General features: G+C 37.2%; 1 protein-coding gene across 1 annotated transcript in view; it reads right to left on the reverse strand.

Moving 5' to 3' along the window:
* Window positions 1-5,867: 5,867 nt before the first annotated feature.
* Window positions 5,868-19,498, reverse strand: part of fbxo38 (F-box protein 38) — a 48,529-nt gene continuing 34,898 nt past the window's right edge. Inside the window, exons 17-22 of the mRNA XM_039774515.1 lie at window positions 13,997-14,099; window positions 13,733-13,899; window positions 12,217-12,362; window positions 8,110-8,213; window positions 7,754-7,867; window positions 5,868-7,498 (exon numbers count right to left, since the gene is read on the reverse strand). Coding sequence (XP_039630449.1) covers window positions 7,320-7,498; window positions 7,754-7,867; window positions 8,110-8,213; window positions 12,217-12,362; window positions 13,733-13,899; window positions 13,997-14,099 — 813 coding nt within the window. The 3' untranslated portion in view covers window positions 5,868-7,319. The remainder of the gene's footprint in view (window positions 7,499-7,753; window positions 7,868-8,109; window positions 8,214-12,216; window positions 12,363-13,732; window positions 13,900-13,996; window positions 14,100-19,498) is intronic.

A 19,498-nucleotide genomic window follows, 5' to 3' on the forward strand; every position in this document is an offset into this window, starting at 1 on the left:
AAGTCTGTGATAAGCGGAATAACGCTACACTTTCCACTCACGGGACGGAAGGACAATCCCGACCGCTTTTATATAGTAAGGAAGAAGAAGAAGATATCGCACAGTCCGGAGTAGAAAATCATCTTTTACCTGGAAAAACGGAACTACAAATCCCATCGTGCATTGCAAAATGGACGGGGCGTGTGTGAAACTCCACGCCAGCGTAGCACTCACGGGACGGAAGGACAATCCCAACCGCTTTTATATAGAAGGATACTAGGGTGCTTCGCTTGCCAACCCCCCCAGCCTGCACTATGCGTCTCTGCCACTCGTGTATGTGGATTTACTTTCACCAAACAAGAAATCGTTTAATTCTTGCGGATACACCTCGTCATTGGGAAGAAACACTACTTTTCCCTGATTGCAAAATGGATTGGACGATCTACAAGTCTCCAACTTAAACTTTAAATATCCATATACCTCTGTCATATCACCTATGTCCTAAGGTTCAATCTCTTTTTGCTGTTCTGTTATTTCACAGAGTAATAATACAAAAGCAGTTGCCATTTTATTAAGTCCATCTACTTTTTTTATACAAATAGTTGGTTCCACTAAGAAGCCGGGCATGTGACTGTAGGTATAGTGTTATGCTAGAAGTTGTGTTGGGATTGTTCAAACCCATTGCAACATAATGGACACAAAAAAGAATGAAAGACGTTAATTTTTTTTGTCTGTTCAAATCAAACGGCTACCCCAAACAATGCCAATATAGGAGATGCCGCAGACCTCAGCAAACAGTCACCCGCCGCACTTACCACACCCATTCTCCTGGTCCTCCTGGCTGGGTTTGAAACCTTCCATTATCCCGGCCAGAATGCCTGTCCTTCCTCCTAGGTACCCACAATATATATAAGTAAACAGAACACATAAAGACAGGGACAAATGTGTTGGTACCCTTCAACAATAAAAGAAGAACCCACAACTATCTCTGAAATAACTTGAAACTGACAAAAGTAATGGGCACCCATCATTATTTATTCTGTATTTAACAAGTCTGACAGTTTGGTCAGAAACATGCAGAGCAGTAGCCCGCTGGAGGTCATTCTATAGGGCTCTGGCTGTGCTCCTCCACACACAGAGGTCCTGCTGCTGGGCTGATGCCCTTCTACAGCCCTGTCCAGCTCAATTCGTGTAACGGCCTGTCCACTGGTATCTCCTCCATGCTCTTGAGACTGTGCTGGGAGACTCAGCAAACCGTACAGTGACAGCAAGTGTGGACATGCCATCCTGGAGGAGCTGGACAACTTGAATCGGCTGCAGGTACCGCCTCAGGCTACCAATAGTGACAAGGACACCAGCAGAACACAAAACTAGAGGAGAATCAGTCAGGAAGGATAAGTGAAAGCAACAGTTTGTGGCCACCACCACCTGCAAAACCATTCCCTTTCTGGGGGTTGTCTTGCTGTTGCCACTCCAGTGCACCTCCAGTCACTTTCATTCGCACCAAAGCAGGTGGAGTTTATTCACAAGCACTTATGCAATTGAAGCTTAACCTGATTTGGTGTTAGACTGGCATGATTAAGTGTTCTCTTCATTTTTTTTGAGATGTGTATTATTTATACATTTATATATACATACATACATATATATACGAGGTGTGGCAGAAAAGTAATGAGACTGGCAACACTGCAAGCGATCTGGCAACGCTGCGCTGTTGTCCTTGATAGAGAACGTGTATCAGTACCCTCCCATAGCTCAGTGCGAGTTTCAACTCCTTCCGTTAACTACTTTTTGTGACTGCTATTAGCGAAGTTGTGTTTTTGGTGGTGCGTCACGCAAAATGGAACAGCGGAATTTGGAGCAACGTTGTGCCATTAAATTTTGTGTTAAGCTTGGAGAATCGGCAAGTGCGACGTTTGGGGAACATTCTTTATCCCGAGCTCAAGTTTTTCAGGGAGGCCTTTAACTTCGAAAACCAATGAAAACATCGAACGTGTGAACACTCTTGTGAGATCAGACCGTCGTTTAACATTAAGAATGTTGAGTGAACAATTAAATTTGAACAGATTTACCGTTCATCAAATTTTGACTGAGCATTTGCACATGCGAAAGGTCTGTGCCAAAATGGTGCCTTAAAAAACTCACAATTGAGCAGAAGGACAATCGAAAAAACGCATTCCTGTGGTTCCCCAGCCCCCTTATTCACCTGACCTCAGTCCGTGTGACTTTTTCCTAAACTGAAAAATGTCCTCAAAGGACGTCATTTCGGGACTTTAGAAAACATCCAAAAGAGTGTAACGGACATGCTGAAGACCATAACGGTTGAAGACTTCCAGCACTGCTACCAACAGTGGGAACAACGTCTCCATCGGTGTGGTGTAGCTGCCCAAGGGAACTACTTTGAAGGGGATAACATGTATATATATATATATATATATATATATATATGTATATATATATATATATATATATACATATATACACACACACATATATATATATATATATATATATACACACACACACACACGTATATATGTTTTTTGCGGATGATAGATTTGTTGTTTTTGACAGTGAATGCATGGTGCTCACTGGACCAAGGCATGTTGCAGACTGAAAATTACAAGGGATCTCCTATCAAAGGACCCAGACCAACAACCCAACCCACTCGGCTGCCTCTACCTTGCGCAATGACCTTTAGAAACGTGGTATTTCATTTTGGCTCATCATGTATGTATATACTTGTGGTGGGCTGGCGCCCTGCCCGGGGTTTATTCCTACCTTGCGCCCTGTGTTGGCTGGGATTGGCTGCAGCAGGCCCCCGTGTTGGGATGTAGTGGGTTGGATAATAGATGGATGGATGTATACGCACACATATATATACAAACAGTACATAGTCGAGGCCCATGGTAACATTCCTTTATCATATCACTGCATCATTACACATCTTACAGTGCTGGTCTTAGTGTGTTGATACTCTTTATAAAACTAACTCCAGATAATATATAAAAGACATCATATCAGGTGAGATAAGCAAATATAAACGGCACTGTATAAAATAAGGAAGAGAATAATACTATAAAATACTGAGCATAGTAAACTATATTAAAAGAAAATGCAATGTGCATGTGTAAGAAGCAAACTGATAAGGACACTACACAAAAAAATTAAGCTGCTGAATATAAAGAGCATTATATAAAACACGATATAAAGGCATTATTAAAAATGAGGTAATTAAATATGACAAATACTCTGCATAGCCCAGAGCAACAATTTTAAGTTGCTGTTTTTGGCAAAGAAGGTGGAACTCAAGTTTCTCTCAAGAACAAAAAATTTGTCACATTTTTTTAATGAACAATAATCTCATATGTGTTTTACTTGTTGTTGGCCACATTTCGATTTACATCATTTTCTCTGCTTTTGCAACCCCCCGGTGATTTGTGGCCACAGCATCAGTAAATATATAAAAGTGAGCTTTGTCTGATTAACTCCCAAGTTATGAGCCTTGTAACATGGTTTTCCTTTTCCCTCGGTGCATTTGTCTTAAACCTTTAAAAATAGCATATGCTCCAGATAGCCTGTTTTGGTAATCCTGTTTAAAATGCCTGAGATGTTTCACTCTGGCTCAGTCTGCTTTGTATCAACAATAGGAAATGATGTTTATACATGAACGCTGTTAAGAGGTATTTTACAAGAAGGGCCAATTTTTAAGTTTTGATCTTTTTTGGTGAAACAGGAAATTCGTTCCACAGAACAGAGCAAAGGACTGATAAGACATTGTTCAGGTTGTTAAAGTGGTTTCATCATGACCATTTCAGCCTGATTCAGAAAACTGGCAAAGATGACTTTTAACGCAATCAGCCTGAACTGGGGGGGCCATGAAATCATATTGCTACTAAGGACAAAAATCAGAACTTAAGATGTTGCATGGCCTTAGCATTTCAAACCTGCTTCAACCCATACAAGGTCACAGGGGGCTTGACACCATCTAACAACATAAGCAGCAAGACAGAGACCAACCATGGGTGTGGTGTCCGCATATCACAGGCACGATTTGGATTCTTCAAGTAACTAACTGTGCATACAGGATGAAAACACTAAGGTCCACATCAACACAAAGAAAGCAAAACTTCACATAAACAGTGGCCTTGCCCGGAGCTTTGACCCTGTCAGTCAGCAGCACTAGCACTAAGACAGTTCCACGTTTAAATGAGTGTACCTTCAATTCTAAAACGTATGCAGCAACCGGCACCTGGACAGTGTGGCCAGCTCAATGTGCAGTGACTGGGCCCTCCTTTGGAGCTGCATGTTCTTCCCATATTCAACCTGGTGCTCCACCACAGTCTAAATACATGCTGGGAGTGAATGCTGCTGTTCTTGGCATTGAGGCCCACGGCAGATCCCCTTCGCTGGGCTCCTAGATAACCTGTAATTGGTTAAGAAGGCTGAGAAAATGGATGAATAATACCAGAATCACATTTTTGTAATTATTAAAAGACAAGTTTGGTCAAAGTTATTTCTTCACAAACACGGTATACCATGCATTTGTCACACAAAATTGTGTTCTCAAGTAAAGCGTTTTCTATTAATGTAAAGAAACTTCTTTTCCACACTTGTGCTTTACATTGTAGCTGTATGGGGCCTGGAAGAAAAGGTTAAAAACTTACCAAATATACTGTTGAGTATTGATCTGCGTCTTATGATTACACACACATTGAACAATAGTTCTTATGAGTCATTTTTTAACTTAAAGCACCACTTTTATGAGATTACACCAATTTAAATTTTTTGTGTGTGACAGATCAGCCCTCAGTCTTCCCACACAATAACCTTTCAACAAATGGGGTTTCCTCTCGAATGACCAAATCACAGTAAGCTTTTCGTACCACATTATTGGTTTTGCCTTTAATTTACTTCTGTATTTGTGTGTGAAGTCACAGAAGTGAATAGAAAACCTCTTTTTACCTTGGGAAAAACAGTTCCAGGAATATGTGATAAAACAATTATTTCCAGATCCCTTTAATTGCCACAAACATGTATTGGAAACACAGAAGTCACGTTTTCATATATCAACACCTTTGCAGATTCATCAACAAATATTAGGCTTTCATTTTCCAGTGGTGTTCGTTGCCCCACAGCTTCCATTGCAAAGTGCAAGTGCCGTTAAGATTTTTTATTTTTGCACAAAGAGCTTAACTTCAGAACATAATTTTGCATAGCAAATGCACATACAGTACCATGTTTGTGAAGAACTAACATGAAAAATACTTAAGTTATTGTTTAGATTACAACAATGGACATGCCACTTTTTACTTGTACCTTATTGTCACTTTTAATGCTATTTTCTACATATTTTGATATTCAAAAAAACACACACACAATAGCGATGCTTAGCAGAAGCAGCTACTGTCATGTCTAGCTGAGATTAAACTTCAAACCACCATAGCAAGACTCATTAGAAGCACACTCAAACTACACACATCTCTGTAAATCTTTTTTATTCAAGAAATAATGCAGAAATAAATAATTTTAGAAAGAACTTAGTAGAATTTCCTACAATCACTTTATATTAAACTGTTAACTCAAAGCACATATTGTTCAGTTCTATACAAAAAATAAACTTGGTGTGAAGTCAATAAAACTGCGCTTTAGACATAGTGTGCGAGTACCCCAAGGACAGCCTTGACTGTTACAAAGGTGTAAAATCAATCCTAATTATATATTTATGTATGAAACAGAACTGCATCACCTCAACATAAGCAAGATAGGACTAACTCACGTAAGTAATTCTTCAGAGTCCCTCTTAGCCAAGTGTCAGGTGTAGAGGCAGCAAGACAATGAACTAATTATATTCTACTAAACATAATCATAAACTTGTTTATCATTAGTTTTTTTTTTTAATGGATCCTCATACAAAAAGAAGATCTTAAACTGCATTGTTCACATCTTGCTGTGCCTTTGGTTACACATGATGTTCTTTAGATCAATTAAAATCTTAAGTTTCACAGTTTTATATAAAATAGAATCACTTTAAATCAGCAACCTGGACAGCATACATCATGATCTGCTTGGTCTTTGGCATTTCTGCAGCTTCACACAATTTTGTAGTCCAACTGCAAGCTCATGAAATGGACCTAGACACTTTCCAGGACTTATTGTAAACGTAATATACACTAAGGAAACAGATTATGCTACATAATGTGAAAATTCCATTTACAGAATAAGAAAATGCTTTTTCATCAACGAACGAGAAATGTGTAAAAGCAATGGAAAAGGCACCCTAAAGAATATGGCCTTATTCCTCAGTTAAGTTTTACCTGGCAAGAAGGAGTAAGGAGCATATAAAGTTTAGTCCAATCATAACCCATTTATACTGTAAACTATACATATTCATGTTATATGTATTCTGATGAACATTTTACCTTAAAATGGGAGCGCCTAAAGATCCAGTGACATTTAACATTTCCTGCTGAATTGTAAATAAAGAGAAACCTCAATGTGGCGTTTTTAAATTGCGTCTGTTTTGTATTTGATAAGATTGAAGGAAACATTCAGTGGATGAAAAGCTGAAGGCCGCACCTATTTCAAGTTTTTTCATTGCACTTTGTTTTCAGGTGAATCAACACTCGCATACTCCTAAGTGACATCCTGTGACTGTGCCCTCTTGTACACTATCAGAGGAACAATACAAGCCTTGCAAAAACACCATTTTACACATCTTACATATTTTGTTTTAAAAATTACACAATAATTTGAAAATAAATGCAGAATCATAACACATTCCTGTCTCAAAAAGGAAAATAGATATAAATTAAATACTAAAATAAAATTAATAAAATACAGTAATTCAATACAGCAAATAAAAAAAAAAACAATGAACCAACTCAGAAGTGATGTGATCTTTTCTCTCTTCTTGCTCTACATGGTTATTCCCTCAAAAATATTAGAATCTATCTACAAGATACACACAACAAAAGAAAAACTGAATCCACTCAAATACCAGCAGGTTGTCTCACACTGCACAATCATACAGTTCTGGATTAAACACTACATAGTTTGTTTTTTCAATCATAATAGTTGCACATGTGCAAGTTGACATATGATGGGTATGAAGACAGTCTCCTGTGGAAGAAAGCACTGCCAATACAGTGCCTTGTATTTTTTTTTTCTTATAGACACAGTGGTAGTAAACTAAAAGGAACAATCGAACCTCAGGACCTCTGAAAAGTCAGAACAGATGCAAACACCACTGCTGCATTTATTGCAGGGAGAACAAATCTCTCTTTATAAACCCATCTCATAAATATGACTACAAATGACAGACAGTCCTGATCTTCTGTTCAGATATAGTCATCCTCCACAGGCTCTCCTCTGACATCACAATAGTGAATAAATATGGCTACTACTCTCTGGAAGACTCCTCGTCTGATCTGACGCATTTCTGAAATCTCCTCTCCTATTGTCTCCATACAGATATCTGCTGAAAGCTGTCCTTTTCTTCTGGGGGCATAAATAGTTGCTGAAAGAGAAACAGTACAGAAAAATACAATTTATGTCTGTTTGGTCTGTTTTCTGGATGAATTCTTCCAAAACACTGTCTGGTTTATTAATAAAACAAAAACAAAAATTCAAGTATGTTAAGCCTTAACATCACAATTTTAAATGACATAAATTCACCAATATGTGCAGCAAGTTTCTTGGCATAATCAGACTCTTTCTAAATTCCATAATTTACTTTTCAAAATCTTTATACTTGACCCTTGCTAACACTTACTGCTCTCATCGTCTTCAAAGTCATAACGTGCATAACTGTTAGGTTCTGCTGTCCGGAGGGAGCGCAGCCATGGAAAGTCTGTTATTAGTGAGTAGGGGGCACCATCCACCAGCCCTAAAAGAGAAGGATGGGTACATAAGGATTGCGTTGACATGTGTTCCAAGTATTTAATCAGCTGAAGCAACCATTAACAGACCTTTATTTGACTTGATTTTGTATATTTTATTAACCCTGAGGGGAAATTGTCCTTTTGCATGACCTTTGGAGGTCAGAGCACAGGGTCAGCCATTGTACAGGAGCAATTGTTGGAGCAATTTTCAGGTTAAGGGGCTTGCTCAAGGGCCAAACGGATTTACCTTCTAACGTGTAAATATCTCTCCCCCATGGGTAGTGTGGGTATTTCTTCACATCATCTTCTGTTCGACTAGCTTCAGGGAAAAACTCGTACTTTATGAGCTCTCTGTTTAACACATATAATAAAAAAAGAAACATTTATTAAAGAACGTGATGCAAAATACAAAAATTGCATTAACAGTAATGTTTTGTGAGTGGAGTGGAGATTATGAACAAGTTTTAAACACAACATACCTGAACAGTGTTAGTCTGTGGAAGTGGTTTTAAACATGAGCTTGCACAAAGTATACAGAAAACACAGTGTCAGCAAAATAAAATTGACTCAATTCATGAAATGAACAGAGACCCAATTCCAGCCTACACTGCCCCCTGCTGGAAACAGAAGTTCAGGTGCACATTTGCTGTTCAAATGCTCGACAATATGGCATACAGTAAGTACCCTTTTGTAATTATTTGCTGAGCAAAGTTTAATTGAAGAAAAAAAAAAACAAAAGATTTTTTCATTGACAGTCACCACATTTGTTGTTTCAACAGTAACTTAAGAAAAATAAACTGATGCATGTGACTAGAGTTTTGCCAGAAAGGCAAAGTATTTGTTTTATAGTATAATTTTTCTACCCACCTAATCACCACAGGCAGATATCCTGCCCCTTCTGCACCTTAAAGTACTTTAAAAATGTGATGGATGCCTGCAGAGTCTTTTTTCACTAAGAACATTTTTTCACAAACAATGGAGTAATTCACTGAACTTTGAAATGGCAGATGGCAAAAATACTGTGGGGAATGCTGTGGTGAAATATTTAATCCAAAACTATCCTATCTACTTATTTCTTTTACTGATTTAGAACTGTACATCTAGTATATCTGAAACAATATATGTATTTCTGTTAGGGAATCCATTCCCGGGAATTTGGGAATCCCACATATCATTCCCGGGAATCCCGGGCTCCCGGGGATGACACAGTGCATGGGCATCTCACATGTGAACGGTTTTAGAACGACTGACACTTATTTTTAATAAAACTACTGCAATATGTTGACACCAATCAAAGACTAACCTTATCTATAAGCAGTTCATGCTGTCACACAAGTACATGTATCTAGTTCAGGGGTGCCCAATGTGTCAATCACAAAGGTAGTGCAGGTAGATCGCGTTTCATTAAAAAAAAATTGTTTTTAAACGTTAGTGTATCATATATATATACATATATCCTCCCTATGGCATTTGCCACTTGATCATCATACAGGGCGGCCAGTCTGAGATCTCCTTTCTTCTAAGACACTGGTCATCCCGCACTCAAGATCAAACGCGCGAGCTACTGCAAAACTCCGGCTGTGATCTAGTTAGCCTTCCAATTTATATCGACTAAAGACGGGATTTAAAAAAAATTGTTTGGGGAGGGTATGGGCTGGATGTGGAATTAGAAAAGGATTTTTTTTCTCTCACAATGTCACAATCAAAGTGCGTTTGTCTGATCTGTCAATCTATCATTGCTATTCCAAAGAAGGAAAATGTGGAAAGGCACTTTCGAACTGTTCATAAAAACTAAGAAACTGACTTCCTTCCGAAAAGCGATCTGAGAAAGAGAAAAGAGAGGGAACTAAAATTGCAGTTAATTGAAGAGCCGTCATTTTTCACCCAGCTAAATTCAAAAGCTCCTTGACTGCATTATTTGGCTCTACCTATTTATGTGAGTCAGCCTTTTCCCACATGAAGATTATTAAATCCAAATTCTGTAGTGACCATAAATGTATTGAATTGTTATTGTGCCATAAAGGTTATTCAGTTATGCAAGGTATGACAACATATATTTTATGTATACAGTATACTCAGTGTATATATATATATATATATATATATATATATATATATATATATATATATATATATATACATACATATATATATATATATATATATATATATATATATATATATATATATATATATATATATATACACACACTTTTTAATGTAGGCAGATCATTTCGACCTGGTCATTTTAAAAGCAGCTCGTAAGCCGAAAAACTGTGGACACCCCTCATCTACTTAGTTGCGGTAATAAGAGCGTAGAAAGCATAACTTGTCCAGCATGCGGTCGTCCAGGCGAGAGCGTACTTCATGTAGAGTACATCAGCTGCTGAGAAAGCCCGCTTTGCCTCCACTGAAGTAGGCAGCACAGTCATCAGATACAGATACACTTGTTCTAAACAACGCCCGCGCTTGCCGTTGATGTGAAACACCACCATTTCAGCTTCCAGTTTCTTGTCATCATTCTGAGATGGCAAGTTTCTTGGCACAGATAATGCGGATGCAACAGACTGACGCATTGCAATTTCAAGTTGCTGTTCAAAGCTGTTGTCTGACAGATGTCAATGAAGTCTGCCCTGTCCCGGCATTCGTGAGTTGCCGAGTGCAGACTCCTCCCAGTCCACTATACTCCGTCTTAGTCGGAGCTGGGAGACTGATAACTGCTGCTGGTTGACTAAATTAATCTGCAAAACACTACACCTTGGACCAGAAAACCGTGCCATTTAATTATTTTCAAGTATAACTCTGTTATTTCTTGATTGATTTTTACACACTATATATGTGAGCTTGGCAATTTCCGGTTTCCCGGGAATTACAGCAGTTTTTCTGGGAATGGATTCCCTAAACATGAGATATTTTCATGGATGTTTTTATATCGTTTGTTGTTGTCCTGATCACTATAGACACCTGTTCTACTTAGGGGGACCCAAAAATTGCCAGAATCAGTCAGTAGCACAGTATTAGGTTGTAGTTATGCTGCTAGGTTTCACGGCTTACAGTATTGTTGATCTGTTTACTGAGTAGCATTGTGCGCAGTTGGTCAAGATGCATATTTCTGACATTTATTCTGTGGTTGTGTGTGTTTTCAACTATAACTCTTCTTGATCGATTTTTACACTTTTACACACTATATATGCGAGCTTAGCAGTTTCATTCCCGGGAATGGATTCCCTAATTTCTGTAGACTCACACCAAGAACCATCTCAGTTTGTAGATCTGCACTGTGGTAAATGCCAATGGTCTGCTGCAAACCTACGACATGTAGATTACAAGGGCCCTTAGAAAGAGCCTAAGCTAAAGGAGAACTCCAGGCCCTAGCTGAGCACATACTGCTTCTGAACACTGAGAGTGAAGAACTTCCTGGTGCCATTAGCTGAGCTTTCTCCATCTCAATAAGTCCCACCTTGCTGCGTGGCTCAGTCACAACACACTTGGTAATGTGCCTGTGTGTAAAATAATTATTTCAATATATCTCCAATTTTTCTATGCAACTGCATTAGGCTTACAAACATAAATGTTTGGTTTTCTTCCCACATTCCAAAGATGCTCCTGTTAGACTGATTGCTGATTCCGAATTGACCCAGTGGTGGTGGTGTGTACATGCTCACACTTTTGAGATAGACAGGCACCCTCATGTAAAACTGTTTCTGCCTTGCCGATGCATTCCTGCTTTTGAAACCCAGAAATAAACAAATTAAGAACATAAACACTGACGGATGTATAAGATCCAATCTTGGTGAGTTAATTTGTTTGCTTAATTATAACGGAATGTTAGTTTTACACAGCTACTGTACATACGATAATATAAAATTCTGTTTTGCCCACTGTAAGTAGCATTTCAACGAAACCTTCCTGTCACTCCGCTTGAATTATAATGCAACATTTTAGACTGATAAAATTAGAAAGAATTTGCAAACTGGAAAGGTACGGTGGCATAGTTTTGTAACTGTACATATTAATGTATCAATGTAATACATGTATAGTAACAATACAAACAATATGCATGCCTTGAATAGAAACATCATAAGCAAGACGTTTTCTTTGTGTATCAGCAATTTTTTATCTTCATTTGTATGTGAAATGTTCATACTATGAATTTCAGTAACATTTTTAAAACGAGTCAGGTGGAAAGTGGAATTTTTTGTGTCTGCATCACACTCAATGCTTAAACCTTCCCAGTAGCTGAAGAATGTTTAGCTTTATATGTTACTTAATACTTAGCTAAAACAAAGCAGTGACAAAAACAGATTTAGCCAATAGCACGCTTCATTGGTATACTTTTTCTAATAAGACGTACTGATTAATGTTGGCTATGGTGTCCATCCAACTGCGAATTCGAACCTTGTTCCTCACGTTAGGTGGATTGCTAAATTCATGGATGATACAGATATGATAGGGATAAGGTCCACTGAAGATCATCTTTTCAAGTGCAAGTGTATCAACCTGTAAAACAAATGGAAAATCATAAAATTACAACCATTTCTGGAATTATATTATCCTTGAACTGCTGCTTTGAAAATCTTTGTTACTTTTTCATTCTTCTACACAATGGTTAAAAATATAAAGATCAAATACACCGGCAAGACTTGATATGTTTCTGGAATTTTTAATTTAGACTGGAGACCTACAAAAACAAGCTAAACCAAAACTGCAGTCATCTGTTCTTTTCTATTACTGCCTTTCACTTTTTATCTATTTAGCTATCACAGATGCAGGTTGCTTCTTCGTCTTTTTCCTTTCAAAAGACATGATACATGAGAAAGAGAAGCATAACAGAACACGGCACAAAATACCGCAGTATTCCTTAACCCTTACATAAACAGAAGCTGCTAACTGCTTATCTTTATCTCTAACTTTCAGGTATAATGACCAGATTCCCTCCACATAAAAGCAGCTTAAAAATTCATTAGGGAAGCAATATGTCAAGAAAATGTTCAGCTTCTATTCAGTCCTATGCACACGATTACAATACACATTATAAGTTAGCTTGTATGCAGTGTAGGTTGTGATTCTGTACAATAAATCACAATGTGCTTGTGACTTTATAGAATATGATGTACATAAACAAAAATGCAATGAATAAGAAACTGAAATCTTTTTTTTCCCTTTTAATAGGACTGTTAAAACATAAATAGTAGTGTAAATGCTATATAACAAAATTAAATAGAAACTTTCAGAATATGACAATGAATTAGACCTAGACAATAACTATGTTGTAGGTAATTTGAAGATGAAATAAACAAGAAACACCAGATTTATAAGCACCCTAAGATAGAACAAAGGCTCATAGACAGTGATGAATAACATAGCAAACTGTTAATATCATTATAAAAAGCATGTTTTGTAACAAGACTTAAATGGTATTCCTGTAAAAAGTGAACTATTTGAATATAATCAATATTAATGTGGACACACTGCATGAGGTCAAGTGACATCTAAACATGTTTTGTTTCATTTTTCCTTTTGGAGACCCTGAACAAAAATAGCAAAAATATTCTTACTCCAAACAGATTATATATAAAATGAATACAGCACTGTTGAACTTAAATTTATACTGATCATATGAGGACATACCAAATTACTTCAGTGACTATTATACAAATGACAATAAAAGATTACATGATTCAGAATTCCTGAATAATGCTCCCTAAAAGACTTTTTTCCTTTTTCTTGATATAAACACAAATAAAATAGCTCTACTAACAAACTGCAATCAAAGCAAATAAACTAGACATGGAGGTTGCTGAACTCCTGCTGTCGCTGGATTTATTACATGCTCCTCTACAATATCACATTTAAAACTGGTTTCTTACCTGCTGCATTGGTCGTAAATAAATAATTCGGTTCCTCTCTGGTGGCATTCTTAAAATCTGGTCAAGGACTTGCTCAATATTCAGTTTTTTACACTGTGCATAATCAAAGCGATTTACAATTGGAGCATTATCCACCTTTAAGTGCTTCAGCACACGACACCTGGTGGCTGGAGTAGGATATAACAAAAAGGAAGAAAGCAAATATCAATATGAAATTGAAGAACAACAAAAGTATGTGCTACTGAAGTATCAAGAAGCACCTACCATGAATAAACATCATTTTCGGGCAGTCTTTCAAAACTAGATCGGTTATACCGCAGTTTGTTAATGTGATTCCAACAAGATTTTTTGATTTAAGATTGAGAACCTGCAGCAGAGATGTAAAGAAACAAGAAATTAAAAATGTTGAAATTCTGACACCTAGTGGAAACTCTGTATATTGTAAAAACAAGCACAAAACAAATGGGTTCACTTTTAGCTTCGTGGACAATACAGTAAAAGTTTGTTTAAAAACTGTAACAGTAAGTTTTAGATTAGAGTCGTTCTTGGAAAGATTTATTTACATATAAGCAAATTACACATAAATTATGAGATTAGAATGGCTCTAATCGAATCTTTTTGTTATAGGATAAGTTAAAGATGATAGGATATTAATAGTCAGATTTAAAGTATTTGTTGGGTTCAGTTTGCTACCTGTTATCTTTAGATTTCTTTAAGTTTAATATAAAATCAGAAATAAGCGCATCCAATATGCTGTGGTACAATGGATCTCTGTCTCCTCAGAACAATAGTGTTACTGTCCTCAGGTCAACAGTTACCTCAGTAAAATTACTGGTGAACAATACTCTGTATTAATAAAGCATAATCCATTAGAACAAAATGCAACACTTTTATGCTTTACAGTAACTGAAATTTCAAAACCAAATGTTATTATATTAATGTTCAGATATTAACTGGGAAAAAAACTGCATATTCTTAATTAAAAACCTGTCTGCCATTCTATGAGACTGAAGTGTTTTTCTCAAAGATGTGAATGCTTGCTTAATTGAAAAGTGGCCTGGAGGAACGAGTGATTATTGGTGTGTATATGAGGGTACCATGACAGGGATGGCAACTTTGATTAAGCATATTCAGAACAGAGATTCATGCTCTCATCAGCACTGTCAGCTCTACAGTATCCTTATCCTTTGATCACGGAGTGCATCTCCTTGGCATTAACCCGAGCATGACTCAGACTTGGAATTCCATGGAAATACAGTTAAACCAGAGTCAGACTTGGGGTGACGTTTAATGAGGCACCTTACAGTGTTACACCCAAATAACTCTTGAAGACAGTATTCTGCTGCCATTTAGTGGATGAAATAAAATCATGGTGCAAATATGAAACTTTCTATGCATTCTGCCACTTTATCTTCAACGAAAAAAACAATGGCAAATGAAAATCCATAAAAGCCAGATTTTGAACAAACTAAAACTGGAACTTTGCTTGAATCAAATGATAGTCATGATGATATTTAAATTGCCATCACACATTGACACAGACAGTAAAATGGACATCGGTTTGGAAGATTCCCACCTGCCAAGTTTCAGTCATGTTCGTGTTTGGTGCTGGTTTCATACTACTGCTGACAATCCTGCACCTTCTAATTGCACATTTACAGAAAACTATAGGCTAAAATGTCTGTTGATCATGAATATCTGGGCTATATACGATTTGTTGATTACAGTCTGGTGGAGAAAATAGTTAAATTGCTATGATAAGCAGTGTCGGAAAAGTCACAGGAAACCATTTGCTTCTTGCAGTAAATGCCAGCCTGCTGGTTCAGATGACATGTGGGTATTTTTCATTCTCCTGATACTGCAGGGCATAGTGGGCAAACCAGTCCAGAGATGGTACTGGTCCATAACACAGTTGTTGCAGATACCCATTTCTGTTGATGCTATGAGTGAACATTGTTTTTCACTCATTAGGAAATAACTACATTTCACTAATAACAATGACTATGATGAAGCCAATCACCCAAGCACTGAAATTGTACAAACTATAGGATGTGTATGAGGCGATCAACAAAAATATGCAGAAAGTGTATTGACCCAATTGTGAAATAAGTATTGATGAAAGTCTCATTGTTAACAACAGAAGGCTGTTGTGGATACAGTACATCGCACCCCAACGGGCATGATTCAGTATCAAGTTCTACTTGCTTTGTGAAACAAGCTCTAGTTATATCTGTAAGTCGCTATTTTAAAAGTGTAGAGGGACCAAGTGGGATGGCAAGTACATTCAATATGGCATTGCTACATCATCTGTGTACTGTATAATGATGAACAGTTTTCTAAACCTCATGTGAACTACTTGAGATTTTACTTCAAAGGAAAAAAATAAATAAAACAAAACACCAAGATATGCCTCTTGACTCCTGTCCTGTGAATGAGTCATGCTGCAGGATGGTGCAATAAGTATGTGGTAAAAAAGCAAAATGATTGTGATCAAGTGGAAGGACAAGAAACACATCTGCCTCCTATGCACTTTTCACAATGCAGCAACTGCCAATGCTTATGTCAGCGAAAATGAGGAAGTCACAATGCCTTATGCTGTGGTAGGCTACAACAACACAATGGGCATTGGCGATCGTGAAGGCACTGACACTCTACCTTGACATGCGCAAGCAGCAGGAAAAGAAATATTAAAAAAAAAAAAAAATCTTCTGACATCTGCTCGAACAGTGCATGCGAGTTTGTGACTGTTTCAAAATATATCATATGAAGGAATTGTACTAAATCTTTATAAGTAGAGAAGTAGACACTAGACATGCCTTTCCTACTGTATTTGTGTTGGTGTTTTGGTATTTACAAGTTTATATTACACAGAACATTTTTGTTGTTGAAAAAAAAAAAAAAATCAACATTCAGCTTGTTTTTCTGGGGAAAGCATAATGCCAAGGTGGTTAAAGTATTTATTAAAAAAGGTCCTTCTGCAATGTTTGCTTTACATACAAAGGGTTTCTGTGTGCAAACGTGGCATAGAGCACAAGATCTAAAAGCAAAAGTGCATTTAAAAATATAGTCAGGAAGCAAATACTATTTCTATTTTTAACACTAGTGATGCACTGACACTAGTTGTCGGAATTCTTATTGGTTCAATACTGCCCAGGCAAATAAGGTACATAGTGCTCCACCACAAGACCCATTCCACTGCCACAAAATGTACATTTTGTGGCCAAAAAATGCAAGACAGAATAAGTTTAAACTGGACTAAAATCAGCTGTAAACTGAAATCTGTCACGTCCACTCAAATTCAAGATGGTTTAATTTACAGTATACAGCACCTCATGCACAAGTTACAGTTCACAAGACCATTATGAGAAACATACAAAATAGAAAAGTATCTGTGACAAAGTACCAACAAAATAATGTAATGCTAATGAAGAATAACTTTTATTGTTTACCTCAAATTTGTCAAAAAAACACCTGGACCATATTTTAGATTTTTTTGAGAAATGATAAACAGTATACAGTATAAGATGGAACATTTTGAGCCCTGTTATGTTTCCTGAAAACCAAAGACTTCCTCCACAGTAAACCTATTGCAACTATTAAGCATAATGGAAATGACTTTAGAGACATGTTACTACCATAATGAAACACAATTCTGCATTTTATGAGACAAAAATCTACTAGAATATTAGGGTATCTCTGCTACCGATTCAAGCACGCAACTAATTCTTCAGCTGGATAAATAAAGTTGCAATTTAACACTGGCATTACTAAGTTATGGTCAAAAAATGAACTGAATAACGATTGCAAGCAAGGAGTTTCTGAAACAGTTTCCTAATTCATTAGCTATTATGTAACTGTTGTCTACATTGATAACAAAAACAGTGCAAAATGTTACTGAAACAGAGAGATTAATAATAACCAATATCATCAGCTTTAAAGGAATATTCCACTGAAAAATGATACATTTTATATGCTACTTACCTCATATAATTTTTAGTGATTACAGAAGGGAAAAATGTATCTCATGTTTTCATACAGAACAGAGATTAAGTGTCTGAAACAAGGGAGGATCCTAGCAATTCCTGAAATAGTTTATTGAAAAAATGTAAAAAACTTACAACTCCCTTTTAGTCACTGTCAAAATACTCTCCTTGAGATGCAAGACACTTTTTCTAGCACTTCTCCTATTTCTGTTAACATTTCCTGTACTTCTCTTTTGTAACCGTATAGAGAGCCTCTGGCAATTTTTTCCAGGACCTCCAACACAATAGCAAATCATTTTCCCTTCAGTCTCAATTTTAATTTCAAGAACAAAAAAAAAAAAAAGAAAGACTCACAAGGAGCAAGACCTGGCGAATACAGGAGGTGTTAATTTTTTGTTTAAAAACTCTTTGACTAATAACGCAATGACTACAGGTGCGTTGTCATGTTGCACAATGCTGTTTTGCATGCGTTGTGGCTTCGTTTTTTTCCTGATGACAGTGTGAATTCATTGATTAACAGTCTGATCACCGGGAAAATGTTTATTAACAAGTCTGTCAAGTGTTGAAAAATGTGGCCATCATTGTCATGATATGTGAAAAAACAAGACATGGCTTTCTCTGGATGAAGAAACAAATTGCTTAAGTTACACACACAACCACAGAATAAATGTCAGAAATATGCATCTTGACCAACTACGCACAATGCTACTCAGCAAACAGATCAACAATACTGTAAGCCGTGAAACCTAGCAGCATAACTACAACCTAATACTGTGCTACTGAATGATTCTGGCAATTTTGGGTCCCCCTAAGTAGAACAGGTGTCTATAGTGATCAGGACAACAACAACCGATATAAAAACATCCATGAAAATATCTCATGTTTAGGGAATCCATTCCCGGGAAACTGCTGTAATTCCCGGGAAACCGGAAATTGCCAAGCTCACATATATAGTGTGTAAAAATCAATCAAGAAATAACAGAGTTATACTTGAAAATAATTAAATGGCACGGTTTTCTGGTCCACGGTGTTGTGTTTTGCAGATTAATTTAGTCAACCAGCAGCAGTCATCAGTCTCCCAGCTCCGACTAAGATGGAGTATAGTGGACTGGGAGGAGTCTGCACTCGGCAACTCGCGAATGCCAGGACAGGGCAGACTTCATTGACGTCTGTCAGACAACAGGTTTGAACAGCAACTTGAAATTGCAATGCGTCAGTCTGTTGCATCCGCATTATCTGTGCCAAGAAACTTAATCACAGAATGATGACAAGAAACTGGATGCATCAGTAATTTCAAGCTGAAATTGCGGTGTTTCAGAGCAATGGTGAGCGCGGGCGTTGTTTAGAACAAGTGTATCCGTAACTGATCAGGTAAATCGCGTTGCATTCAAAAAAATGTTTTTTTTTTTAAACGTTAGTCTATCATATATCCTCCCTATGGCATTTGCCACTTGATTGACATACAGGGCAGCCAGTCTGAGATCTCTTTTCTAATAACACACTGGTCATCCCACATGCACCCATACAATCAGATTGTGATTCAGACTACGAATGCCATGAATGTAATTACACCGATCTACATGCTGTCAAACAAACCACACGCCGTGGATTTGCCTCTGATGCTGACATGCAGTGAGTGTGTACACCTGATGAGCCCAGAATTAGGGCGAAACACGTGTCACGTACTTTTTGCATTATTTTACAGTAAAACTATGCAATATATATATATAGCATTTTTAATGTAGGTAGATCATTTCGACCTGGTCATTTTAAAAGTAGCTCG

This window comes from Polypterus senegalus, chromosome 13, assembly GCF_016835505.1.
Source record: "Polypterus senegalus isolate Bchr_013 chromosome 13, ASM1683550v1, whole genome shotgun sequence".
NCBI lineage: Eukaryota > Metazoa > Chordata > Cladistia > Polypteriformes > Polypteridae > Polypterus > Polypterus senegalus.